The sequence below is a fragment of the Anopheles stephensi genome, chromosome 2, assembly GCF_013141755.1.
Source record: "Anopheles stephensi strain Indian chromosome 2, UCI_ANSTEP_V1.0, whole genome shotgun sequence".
In the NCBI taxonomy this organism is placed as follows: domain Eukaryota; kingdom Metazoa; phylum Arthropoda; class Insecta; order Diptera; family Culicidae; genus Anopheles; species Anopheles stephensi.
In genome coordinates, this window is record NC_050202.1 from 888242 (window position 1) to 901878 (window position 13637).

Consider the following 13637-nt stretch of genomic DNA (forward strand, 5'->3'; position numbering starts at 1 on the left):
TTAATTGATAGATTTGGAAATGGAACACTAACATATTTTGGAATGCATTCTCCTACGCTCTTGAAGGAACTAAAAATGTCCACACGAAAGCTGACAAATCTGGCGCTCGCTTACGACCTAGCAACGTCTTCCAGTCTTAAAGATTAAAGTGATGTTTGAGAATAGGGGCACAAGAAACCAGATATAACCAAAAACAATCATCTGGACATTATCTCCACGGGAGGTAGCCGGATGTGGAAGTATTAGTGAATGGCTTTGCCATATTTAAGATGTATCTCCGACTTACGGTGGATCCTTATGTAGGAAACGCAAGAGAGTAAGCGTAAAACGAGACGAGTTGTTCTACCCCTCTGTTCATAGGATGGATATGTTTTATTTGTTCCCCTACGGTTCAGTAATACGAGCATTATGGAGGAAAAGAATTGAAGAAAATCCGAGATCCCTAGTAAACTGGTGAGTAGGTGGAAAACTTTCCCCCTAAAGGACACTGAAAGCTCTTTTTTCTCGCTCTTACTCCAGTTTCAATTTACTTTCCATTCTGCGGGCAGCCCTCCGAACAAACCACAAGAAGAGGAAGGGTTTGAGAACGGGAAGGGCCAAGATAGACAAACATAAAATCCCGAAGACAAACCGTTCTGGCAAGCATATCCTCCGTAGAGGTAGTAGCAGCAGCAGTAGGTGATGGTGTGTGATGGTCTTTACTTACCGCAGCTCTCGATCGGTTACTGCAACGAAAATCGATTGCCATTTGTCCAGTTCGTCGGAGCTTTCCGAGCTGGAGCGTCCATTCTGTGGAAGGAAAAAAAAGTGAGCAAAACGAGCATATAAGAAGAGAACAGGAAAAAATAAAACAGAACGAAATGAAAACTTTGCTCGGAACGATGGTCGAATAAAGGGCAGAGATAAAAGTTGATGAGTTTCCACACCCAGGTCCGACCGCAGCCAAGACCGAACGTCTTGCGGCAACGGAACCTGGCATCGGGGTAAACCCTTCCATTGCCCTCCCCTGTCTACCGAGGATATCTCCCTGTCCCTAAAAAAAGTCCTTGGTTTGTTGATTGGTGTACACAATTGTGGTTGATGGCACTGCTTTTTTGAAGCATTTTCTTTTATACTGCACTTTGTGGATGTATGTGTGTGTGTGTGCGACGGGTTAGATTTTCTGTGGCGAGTAAAGCTTGAACTCGCCCGTAATCGAAGTCGAAGTGCAAATGGTGCACATTCCGAGCTGATGGCAGCGGACATCACAGTCAATGGAGCCGATAATGAACGACAGTTTCGTTTGAAATGTGGCAAGGCGAGATAACTTGAGACGTAAGAAATTAGATCTGTTCCACAGTATTTTGGGATAGAGTTGGAATCTCTCCGGGAATGATTTGAAATTCGATGGCACACGATGATAAATGCACTGCTCTATAAACTGACCAACCAATGATGCTCAATTAGACACTGCTTGCGTCCACAGCAAGAACTACGCGATGACGCCCCAAAAGCGGTACCATTTAATTAGGCAACTTTTGCTTCTGTCTAACCTGCGGCCAACGGACCGGCAAAACAAAACAGAAATAAAATAAAAGAAGCACCACGAAGCTGCACTTTCACACCGTGCAACGGGTGTCCAATTAAACCCGGGCAGCATAATTAAACTTTCCAGCCAGCTGTCATGCAAACGCTCGCTGGCGGCCCTGATGAGGTTTTTTTTCGGGGGGAGCAACAACGGTTTGTCGGTTTGCTTTGCCGTTATCGTTCGCCATGTTCTGGTAGCAAGGAATACGCTCGCTCGAAGTCTAGTAGCGAAACAAACAATCGGACTATGAAGCGAACACAGCAAGCGAAACATCTTCGACAGCTCGAACCAATAATGGCGTTGCATCGCCAGCTGCAAGTGTAGCACGGGATAGCCTACCCACCAGGCGCCACAGTGAGACACCACTTCGCTCAACGCTTCCGTGCACGGGTGTGTGTTTCCGTGATCGTACGGGCGAGGGTACTCACCTGCTCACCACCACTCCGCCGACTCAACCAACCGATGTGCTTTAGCTCGCCGATGATCGATACCAGTGCCCGGTTCGCATCCAGCAGCGCCTTCTGAGTGCTCTTGCCGATGGCGGAGTGCAGCGCGTTAAACCATGTGGTCGCTTCCTGGGGATCCATCGCTCGCAAGATGCACGAATGGATGCCATCCGGTGAGTGGAGCTCTATGCAGCGATTTTCTATAACGAGCAGAAAGGAAGGAAGGCAAAGAGTTGAATAAAGATTGGTAAAACAGTGAACAAAAAATTGGGCCAATCAGCTGCCCGGGATAAGGAAGTGTTTAAACAACACACGGACAGCAATCACAGGGAGGAATAGTTTTATTGGGGAGTTGATGTGGAGAGAATTAATTTGCCAGGAGATTGTACCACAAGAACTCGTGCCGTTCTTCAAAGCAGAATTACAGAACTCGCGTGAACAGTAACTACAAAGAGGAGGACTAGAGCTCAAGTTGAAGGCTTCGACCACCAAACAGGAGGAAAAATGAGTAATTTGATTATAAGCCTAAGAACTAACCATTGGGTCCTAGAAACCAGGCATAATCGCAACGGCCTTTTTCAGAACAAGGACGAAATGGCTCAACTGTCATTACGCGGAATGTGTTGCAAAGCTCTTGCCAGTAAAGTGAATTAATTAATTGCTGTTTTCCAAGAGCGCGGTACTTATAAGGAAAATTTGTGTTACAGTTGATACCGGGGATAACTGTCCGTTCCCCGAGTGGTCGGTTGGGAAAAATAATTTCCTCTCTATGCTCCGCTCTTCCCGCACCGCATCCCGCATTAGCAGTGGATGAAGGTGTCAGTGTGACTTCATTATGGTGCAAGATCAAATTAAATTGTCATGAAAGTAAAATGAAACGCGCTCTAATTAGAGGAAGGATAATGAAATTACCATCTCCTGGGCGCGCCCGATCTCATCGGTGTATTTCTCCGGAACGGAATTCCCACCCACAAACACACATACACACGCCTGCAGACAAGGCAATCACAACTCAAGGTGACCGTCCGGTTAAATGAACCGTTTCGATCCCCGGCCAAGCTTTATGTGTGCTGTCCCTGAACCAGCACATCGAGGTGGATGCACATTATATTAGCATGCACGTGGAATGTAATTAACCTTATTCGCGGGAAGAAGGTGGAGCATTGGAGGATAAAAAGTGAGCATGAGCAGGTCCCGCTGGAGCTGCCTGTCAAGATAGGTCAGGATAGGATGTGTGAAACTACTGTGACACGATGACACGATGTAATGGGATGCAAAAGCATTGTAAGTTCACGTGAGTTCCGAGTTTTCGAGCTAGAATTACAGGGCTAACAGGACAGAAATATTGTTGCAAAAAAGGGGCCAGCTATTATTGAATCATTATTTGATGGAACACTAAGCAATATCAGAACGGCCCATCATCTCTGGCAAACCTTCAACAATCTTAACCCAAATCCCGTTTTAATACCAATTGTCATGCCTGTTCTCGCCGGCTGACCTCATACTCCACTGACCTCGTTCAAGCGCTCGATCATTTCTGTCCCAAAAATGTTCAACCCTCTCAAGGTCCTCGAACCAAAATCCGCCTCAAATGAGCATAAATGTAAAGTTGGTCTCTCTCTCTCTCTCTGTCACCCCAACGAACAATAAATCCTTTGTGCCCTCCGCTGCTCGCACTGCGCCGAGAGCCTAGACGGGACCGTTTAAGATAAGAAAATTTGTTGCCCTTCACACGCAAAATCCTTTCGTACCAAGGCAAGCGAGGACAAACATGTTACTCTGCTTTTTAGAAGGAAAATTCGATTTGCAATAAATTTAACCACGATTTTAGCGTCACGAACGGTCACGAACGAACACACACACACACACACCCTGGCTCTGGTTGTTAGTTGCTGTTGTGTGGTATCAGGCTGTTGAATAAGAGGCAGATAAAATCTCAACATCGTGTTATTTATGCGCCCGCTCGGGGACGCTCTTTGATTGGCAGTTAGCTCGAACGCTGCAGGGGTTAGTTTGCGGCAGAATGTGTGTGTGTGTGTGTGCGCGTGAAAAGGAAACGCTTATTTTCTTCTGCATTTGTTTTAGAAATACCTTTTCCGGCAATGGCCGCGCTTTTGTTGCGAAAATAAAACCGGTCATGCTGACGATTCTTTTCCACGCTCCCTAAACAACATCTTGCACGCGTCTTATCAGGGGTGTTGACGCAAATGGTTCATAATATTGGATGTTTTACCGCGCCGGGGAGAGTGTGGGTGCACATACATTTGACGTTCAATTCGTGTGCTAAAGTATGGGTTTTTATCGGCAAAAGTTGGCGCAGGCATGTGAACGGGTGCGACATAAATTGTGCACAGGACAGCGCCAATAATCGAGATATCATATCCGTGTGGCATCGTTTCGTTGATGCAACCGAACCCGAAGCGTATAGTTTTGGATGATTGTTTAGAGATTCCCAGTTTCCTTGTGCTCGGTTTTTCATATTCCACGTGAGCCACCCGGTCCAAACACAACTGTAATCGATGACCAAAACGATGGTTTACGATCAGCGTCGGTAGCTGTGTGCTGCTGGGGGCTTGGGAAGTTACGGCAAAACTTTCGATATGATCTCCGGCTGTGTTCGGTTAACCCTACGGGCGACCGTCTGATTGTGTATGTATCTATTCTTTCAAAGCAGAACTATTGCTCTGTTTTATTTCGACCACTTCTAAACTTTTCCACCTCTGCTTCATGTACTCCCGGCAGACTACATGCCATTCTGCAATAGCATCAACCATTGCTCGTTTTACGCTCGCTTCTGGTGGACGAAATAACAGAGCATGATTTTTCAACTTTCGTCCCAAAGTTCAGCAAGTGAACTTTGGGATGTTGAGGATTTTTGTGTAAGAAAAGTATACCCGCTCAAAGTGGGATTTAGTCAAAAAACAAAAAAGTTTCCTATTTGTAGAATGCTCGCTTACTCTCGCTTCCCACGAGGCACTGTAAGTTGATACGGGATACAGGCCGACAGGAAAAAAGTATATCGAGCTGCACATTCCTGGTTTACTGTTGGATGGAAAAACTATTGATAGACTGTACGGGGTTCGAAGAAAAAGTTGTTTAGTTTCATTTCATGCATGAATTCAAATGGGATTGGTTATGGGAAAAAATGTATTTTGGGTTTGGAGTTTTTCATTTCTTAAACTTACAAATTCGTTTTTTTTTTGTTTCAATGAAATTCAAAACCTTGAGTGAGCGAGTGCGAGCCACAGTTCATTTTGGAGTCATGGTGGGTTAGATAGTTGGCTTTTCTTTGGACCATCTCAACTGAAGCATAAATATTCTCCCGCCATCTTTAAGTTTGTGGTCGTTGCCAATCAACAATCGTAACTGGATCTTCTTTGTAATGAAGCTAGCACGGATAGAAAAACATCTGAAATCTACCTTGCCAAGTGTATGAAACCTTGGTCGAATGGATATGGGTGCCTTATAACGAGCCATGGAATAAAATTCTTGAAGGTGTTAGAGTTCTCATTGCACAGTACAAATCGATGGATTTGACCTTCTCGCCACCGTTCTTGTCTCGAAGTTTCTTTATTAAAACACTGCATAAAACGCTTTTTAGTAAATCATTACGATACTTTACAAAGTGCGGAGTAGATTCATTGTAGGTATTCAGATTGCTTTATCCTTGGTCCATTATCTCTCCCGATCCGTGAGCTCCACGGGAACGAACATTTTTCTTCCGCTAAAGGGTGATGATAGACAAAGCCCGGAAAAATAAGCCACTTCACCGGGCAGGGAACGATGAGGTAGGGACAGACTAAAGGAAGCTGCGTTTATATCAAAAATAAAAATGAAACCGGAAATTACCCCATCTCATTGCTATCATCATATTTTTACCGTTCCCGTGTCAGAAAAACGCGCCTCGCTACATCCTTCGGCTCGGTGCCGGGGCTTTTAGAAGCAGAACCGTCCAAATGGACGGCAGAGTAGGGTGCGATTTTTCATCCGTTTTCAGCTTTAAAATCGGCAAGAAATGAAGAAAAACGACCTTCTTCGTACTGTACGAAGCACCTGAAGCAGGACAGCCGGATGTAAGGTAGAGATGAGCTGTGGAACGGTTCTAAGGCGGCACCCCCAGCACCAATTCCCGGCCAATCCATTTGCCGAGATTTCTAGCCGATTTTCTTCCGATTGCGTTTGTGGCGTATTTCCGGAAATTTTCCAATGGGGGAAATTCTTTCCTTTTCCGTACGATGCTAACAACTTACTGCCTTTTTTTACAAAAAGGGTGACGGCACAACGCGAGAGCGGAAAGCGAGACCGGTGTTGCGCTCCGTGGGTTGTGGTTTTACGCGGTTTTGCCTGATTATGACAAATGTGTGCTGTGGGATTTGCTACAGGTGTGTAAAGCACGATTTACGGCAGCACATAATGGCAATTGCTCGGAGAATCGGGACGAATTTGTAAGTTTTGTATTGATCGATTCAAACACTGGCAGGACGGCAGGTTCGGAGTTTGCATGTTGTAAATACAAATTAAATTATGTTTCTGGTACCCTTGTGAAGTCTCTTTCCTTTCCATACAATAAAGACCTTTTTCCGATATCGATCAATCGATACGGACGTCTCAACATTTCAATATTCAATGTTGATTTATGTTTCTTGTTCCGCAAAGAGAAAAACATACTCATGAAATACTGCTCGACTCTAGTCGATAACCGGCATATTTCTAAGCGATGAAAAGTTTTTCTTTTTCGTCTGCAAAGTTTCCCACAAACTTAATCGTCCGTTCAACTGAGAGCATAAAGGCATGCGAACATGTCCGTGCAATGTATCACAGTGAAAAGTTCATGCACGATACTATTTTTTGCTTAGCCACACGTCAGGTTTATCCAGTTCGACGGTCAAAGGTCGTGTTAGGGGAAAACCCGGCAATCGATGAGGTTAATCCTCAAAGAAATACTTGCAGTTGATGCGGATTTGTGAGAAGCATGATGCGGCAAATTGCAACTGCAAGTCTCGCAATACGTTCTTATCGATATCGGTAATTTAACAATTATCTCTTTGGAGCCTTAATTGCGCCCTACTCGATTTAATTTAACGGATTAGTAAGTTTGATTGAGATAGGCAATGTAGCATGTTTGCTTAATCCGGGCATCGTATTCATTGCCTGTTGGCTTCGAAAAAAGTGTTTCACAAAAACTGATCAATCGATTGGAAATTGTTTTAACAAAGCGGCCGCTCGCTGCCCCCTTTGCTTTTGTGCAGCTCATAGCATTGAATTGGGTTCAGGTTCGGTCCACGAGGCTGCGTATCGGAGGGAAAAAGTTAGTTAGAGTCAAACCTCGGCTTCTCGCTCGCTTGATACGGTCGGATTGTACAGGATGCACATTGTACGATGTTTCCCCGCTGAATTGATCTTGCAAGCCAAACACACACACACACACACACACACACACACACATATGATGACGACGTCCGCTTGCCATCGCCAAACATTTTATGCTTTTGTTCGGCACACGGTATTCGGTTAGCTGGTCTGGTGGTCTAGCAGGAACGAGTTGCAAATGGACACAGTAGGATGAAGCAAATGGATGGTTGGTAAAATTGAAACTATCAAATGTGCTTCAAAGCTTATTTGACGGCTTAATAGTGTGCGAGAGAAAGAGAGGAAGGGAGCGAATGCAAGTGTGAGTGACCGAGGCTAGGGAATAAATCGAACCAATGGAGACGCCTGGTACTTTGTGAAGCGAATACGATGGAGGCGCATGGTAGTTCGTGTGCAGAACGTACGGGAAAAGCTGCACAAACGCGAATCGTTCGCTAAAATATCACTTTGCTTGTTTAAATGGTTAGCGTCAGATTGTTGCAGGGGTTGGAAATTATTCACACAACACTTCGATTCTCTAGTGAATGTGCTTATGATTTCGATCAGTAAGCGATTTAACACCTTTTGCATCTCGAACGCAACCGTGCCTCGCGTATGTCCCGGTAAGCGACAATTTATTAAAGGTATCTACACTTTGCTTACCTAAAAGATTCGATTTGCATTTTCCCGGGTTTCACGGGGAAAAAGCGGGCAAAACTCTCGTGCAAACAGCACGACGCTGCTCACGGTCACAGACAACAAAGTTTTCAAGTCCTACACTGGCTTAAGAATCAAGCAACTTCCACTGACCCGGTTTCGGAATTCAGCAACCGGATCTGTGAAGAAGAGGAGTGTTTTCCCGGTTGTAAAGCAAGAGCATGTAAAGTAGTGATTTATTCAAGATTTTATTATTTGCTTTATTCGCTTCTCGCCCTCCACGAGACGACCCCCACGAGGTTTGTGTGAGGGGAGTTGGTGGTTGTTTTTTTTATTCCTTCCTCTTTTTTCTAGTAAAACTTTCCATTTGCATAGAAAAAATGGCTCTCAACGGTAGTGTCGTAGTGAATTTTATTTTCTTCGAAGGCACGAAGCGATGGAGCAGTGCTCTGCTCCTTGAAGGTTGGCCTATTGTGGAACGGATTCCTCATCCTGCATGCTGGCTGGCTCTTCTGAGAGGTTGTTTGTTTTGAAGGCTTTATTCGTGTCGAGCGTTGGCAGTAGATAGCAAAACTGTGAATGGATACTGATTTTTCCTAGTAGGATAACCCATAGGGCAGGGTGTAGCAGCGTTGTGTGGAATGCTGCATGACTCACCGGGAGTCGTATTTTATTAGCCTTAGCTACGATATACGTATTCTTGAGCGCCACGTGCAGTTTCTGCCCAAATATACTGACAGATAAACTAGTCGAGAGTTTGCGAAAAAAAGATTCCGGCTCTTTTTATGTATTTAAATGCAATTCGCCCTGACAGTTGCAACTTTATTAGAATTAAATGAGAAATTTGCTTTCAACTCCAAGTCTCTCGCTTGGCTCTCCATTTTAGCATCACTTGAAAGCAATTTTCACGTGTAGCAAGAAATTCAATGCGTAGAATGCGTTACACAAATCAAACATCCAATCAACCCTCGAGATCGGTTAGAGGCTTGATTTCAATTTGATGCACAGTTTATTTTCCATTTTCCATCCATCTGCCGTATCCTTCTGCAGGCGTATCGATACAAACACCTCCCAAGGGTAGTAGAACTATAACAACAACATCACCGACAACCGAGGACAGAGACGAAAGCGACTCGGCGGCAACGAGAGCGAAACGTGCGGCGGAGCAACAAGATGTATTTATCGTTTTGTTTTATCTTTCAATCGATCGATTGCTCGGAGGGATCGGTAACGGATTTCGTCGACACTTTCCAGTGCCATTTGCAGTGGTACGACCGGAAAATAAATGGTCCACCCAGGGCCACATGTCAACACCCGACCGGAAGGCGGGAAGATAGGTGTAATCATCAAGCTTTCAAGTGCTGTGCTGGCTTAGTTTTCATGGAAAGGCAATGTGCTTTGCCAGTGCAATAGCTCCAGGAGCCTTCATCAACCGGGTTCACTTTGAAGACTCGCTTCGGTCAACGAGTGTCGATTATCGTTGGATTTCGATTCGCTTTGCTATGTATGTGTTTGTGTGTGCGTGTGTGGCACACTTCCATTTACCATTTCAATCTTATGCTCGGCAAATTTAAAACACCATTCTCCTAATAGTAAAATGCTGGATCGTTCAACGAAAGTCGCACTTAAATCCGGGTTATACGACTCAATTCGAGCTTGATATCACTCGCAAACACACATACACACACGCACACGTTTTATCCGATGCACTTTCATCATACCGGCAGAGCTAGATGAGTTTGTGTTTGCAAATAGAAAAACTTGGTGTGTCAACAAGCTCGACAAGCTGGTTTATGTGAGCGCCGTCGGAGTACGGGACCAGGTCCCAATAGTCTGCTGGTATGACCCACATCATCTGTCGCCCTCCCGATTCCCAATGCTACTTTCATCCATCTGCACCGAAAGACGGATCACAAATAAATACCAAATGTGGGTTCAGAATATTTAGCTAAACCGAATTGAAATAAATTATGGAAGGTATTGAGCCAGATGTCTGAGCTGTGTGTCTGCATACTCTGAGCCCCTTTATCCCCGGTGCAGGCTATCAAGATGATGAGACACACTGCTGCTGGCATATGCTTCAGTTTCGATTTTATCATTCCAATTCGTCTTCTATTGCCACGGGCACGTGCAGATAGCAGCACGAATGCAAATAAGGGCTTTTGCTGAAACGACCAACTCAATCGATTGATCGGTCCAATTGCAATTTCTCACAAAAGCTGCCATCAATGTAATGGTACGTGATGAAGTAAAACTGTGCGGAAGAATTCGGTAGCTTTAATGGGTTTCCGGGAGAAAGTTCGTCCTTAACCAGGAAAAAAATTGAACTCTATTCCGAAATACTGCTGACATTGTTTTGTTCGTAGAATTCGTTGCTCGCATACTCGTGACAAGTTAAATAGTATTGCACGGGGCGTCCATACATCAAGGCATCCATCAAGAATGTTCCCTCGCACATGTTGTGTGATTTGTATGCAAATATGCACTTAGCGGAGCCAACTTTTTGGGGTTCAGCAAACAGCATACATGGAGACAGAGCTTCCTGAAGGCAAGACCCTACATCAAGAGAAAATGGCAACTGTTCTGGGAGCGTTCGAGATTACAACTACTTGGGGTTGTACGATCAAATGGCTAGTTTGAAAAATTAGATTCAGTACTTCGTCAGCGAAATTCGCCCAATGAAATCGACGAATGCAGGAAAGCTTGTGAAGCAGAGCAGAAAATGACCAGAGACCAGATCGATCGATGCAAAAATCGGTCGACCACATAGTCTGCTGACAATGCTGAAGTGTTTTACTGGACCATAAAATAACTTCCAGCACTACTTCAAGTTGGCGCAGCGTTTCCGAAGATTCGAACGAGGGGATCGTTGCAATTGATGGAAGAGCAATCAGAAAATGTCACCGGAAACTGCTTATCATAAGAGGAGAGGTCTTCGAGAGACTAGGAAAATCCGCATAAGGTCTCGCACCAACCCCCGAACCGCTCGCTCCTGCTCACACTCCAAGCGATGTGTGCGAGTGTGTCATTAAGAAAAATAACAAGCAAAATCGAAATGAAACGTCTGCCCAGGTTGAAAAAGAGACGCAACATATGCCTTGGGGGAAGGAAAAATGTGTGTCGCCATGCAGAGCAGAAGCAACTGTGCACGAAAATAAAATCCCATACATAATCCTTAAGATATCAGCAAGCCACCACCAGCAACCGGAACGCCAGCAGCGATGCAGCTTCATTTCCGATCTTGCTCGGCGAGCAGGGTTGGCATAAAGTGACGCTGCATAGCTGCATAATGACTGCAGTTGGTGCAGAAGTGATTGCATTCAGCCGGTGCCGGGTTCGAGTCATCCCGACCGACCGGGCGACAGTCGCAAAACGTTGACGTTTGTGATGAGCCGAGCAGCCGCAGCTGGTGGTGGAAGCCGTCCGGAAGAATTGCCATCTTCATACGACGGCTGCGGGACAGTCCTCAATTAGCTGACAAACTTCAGAACCATGCAATATTTATGCGAATGGCAAAACACAACCCTTGCAGTCGGATTGTAGCCTCCGGTCGTCGTCATATTGAAGGTCTGGTTTTTTTTGAAATAAAAACTGCTAGTTTTCCTTGTCCTCGAGCTCGGGGGGATGTTTTGGGAACGAAGGATGAGCCGATGACTGTCGAGGACATTGGACGAAATCACACTCTATTACGATAAAGTGCTGCACTAAACTGCATCATGCTTTAGTGCCAAGCTGTTGCACGCTGGTAGCAGAGCTGGAAGTTGTTGTGGGAACACTGGTCCACAACAGGAAAGGGCTAGTTTTGTGATGGTTTGGTATTTTTATCATCATTTTCTAGAATTATTGAAACTAGACTGGCCATCTGTAACCAACACACAGAGCCACTGTGTATCTTTTCTAAGCTGGAGTGTGGACTCCAACAGACCCAACCGACAGATGATGGTGTTTTGAAAACGAGAACTTGCCGGCATTGGAATGCTGTAAGTAGCAATAAATATTTATAATGGTTCATTCAACAAGCGTAAATGTAAACCGGGCCGGGACAGTGGTCCGAATGAGCGAAGGGAAGAAGATATTCAACTTCAACTTCGAGATACTACTGCATTCATTCCTTCGGACCGTTTGGACTAGGAATATATTATAAATAGAACAAACCCCTCATTTTTTCCTATAAATCAAGAAACTCCAAAATTCTTCCGGTGGGATCAACTCTCGCATGGAACGTGCTCAATTATAGGATCGCTTCACCGCACCGCTTCAGTCATACTTCTTGATCCTTGCCTCCGTCGTGTTTGCTTAGCTAATATTGTGGACTTTAACTTACCGGGATCGTGGTATTTGAGATTGCGAGCCAGATGTGTTAGCTGGAGCGGGATGTAGCGCGTATCGGCCCGTGGAGGACTGCGCGGGGCAACACCGGGCGGCGAGGAAGCGTTCGGGCCGAGAGGACACAGGAAGGCTCGCTGCAGTTCCCAGCCCACCTCGGAGATGATGCTTGCCTTCCGGAAGTAGGGTGTGACTTCACGCAGAAATTTTACTGCAAAAAAGAGAGCAACATTGAGAGAGTGAGAGCAAGAGTTATGGTTAAATGTATGTGTAATCGGTGCTGAAGTACTCAGAAGGCCAAACCCGGACAGGATCGAATGATAAGCCAGCAGAAAAAAGGGGATGCACGGAGCGGAAGCGGAAGTTTTATCAACCCTTTTCTTCATCACTGACCACGATGGGGAAATATGTTGGTAACGCGAAACCATTGCCTAGAACTGAAGCGTCGAAGTAAATTAAAGCAGTTCGGGTTTGTGTGACGAGAGAAAAAGGTTTCAAACGACGCTATGGTTTACTTTGAGCTATTAGCAACCTCGGGTATGAGTTGTTGGATGTGTGTGTGTGTGTGTGTGTCATGGAAGAAGCTTGAGGTCAATCTAGACGATAAAGTACATTTACCGAAGGGTTCGTTCGAGATGGTTTTAGAATTGATGATGATGAGCTTGCCAAGGGTCTTTAGCATTATTTATTTCGGTCCAGCAATTTTTTGAAGCTCGCTGCTTTTGATGCCCATTTGATGCAGCTTTGTTACAGTTATCTAACTCTAAGGGCAAAGCAAAAGCTTTTAAAAGAAAATTCTGTCCACGTTTTTGTCCCTTTTAATCCTGCACAATGTCGAAATACTCCCCGCATAAGGGTAATGCGTGGAAGCTTTATTATCGGGTGCATAAAGCGCAGCGACCTTTGCACGTCCTTTCTAACGCCCGTGAAGGCAATGCATCGTGGTGGTGCATCGAATTCAACAAAGCAACGGAACACCAAACACACTCACACACACGTGCCCTTTCCCGTATGCTGTGTCAAGCATAAATGTTCATGGCACTGTAAAATCGGAGATAAGTGTGCTTTTTGCTATGGATCAGTTAATTCCCTTTAACTTCTTTTTTTTCTTCTATCTCACCTAGTTGTACTGCACAAACTGGATCGTGTGTGTGTGTGTGTGTGAGTGTTTTGTTGAACTCATTCTCTACTGTTTGAAGATTATTTTTCGCCTTCTTTTGTTGAACAGGTTTAAAATTCTTATTTACTTCGCGTCTGCCGGCTGAATCCGGCCGTTCCCGGGTAATGGCAGC

The 13637-nt window shown here is 45.0% G+C and overlaps 2 protein-coding genes across 11 annotated transcripts in view; one reads left to right on the forward strand and one right to left on the reverse strand.

The window, feature by feature from the left end:
* LOC118504732 (1-phosphatidylinositol 3-phosphate 5-kinase-like) overlaps nt 1–13637 on the forward strand; it is a 110952-nt gene that overhangs the window by 16513 nt on the left and 80802 nt on the right. The gene's annotated exons all lie outside the window — the stretch shown is intronic.
* LOC118504734 (beta-1-syntrophin) overlaps nt 1–13637 on the reverse strand; it is a 96649-nt gene that overhangs the window by 12230 nt on the left and 70782 nt on the right. For all 7 annotated transcript variants that reach the window (XM_036039603.1, XM_036039606.1, XM_036039602.1 and 4 more), the window contains 3 exons: nt 12344–12556; nt 1996–2213; nt 707–789 (listed from right to left, as the gene is read on the reverse strand). In XM_036039603.1, the coding sequence (XP_035895496.1) occupies nt 707–789; nt 1996–2213; nt 12344–12556 (514 nt within the window). The remainder of the gene's footprint in view (nt 1–706; nt 790–1995; nt 2214–12343; nt 12557–13637) is intronic.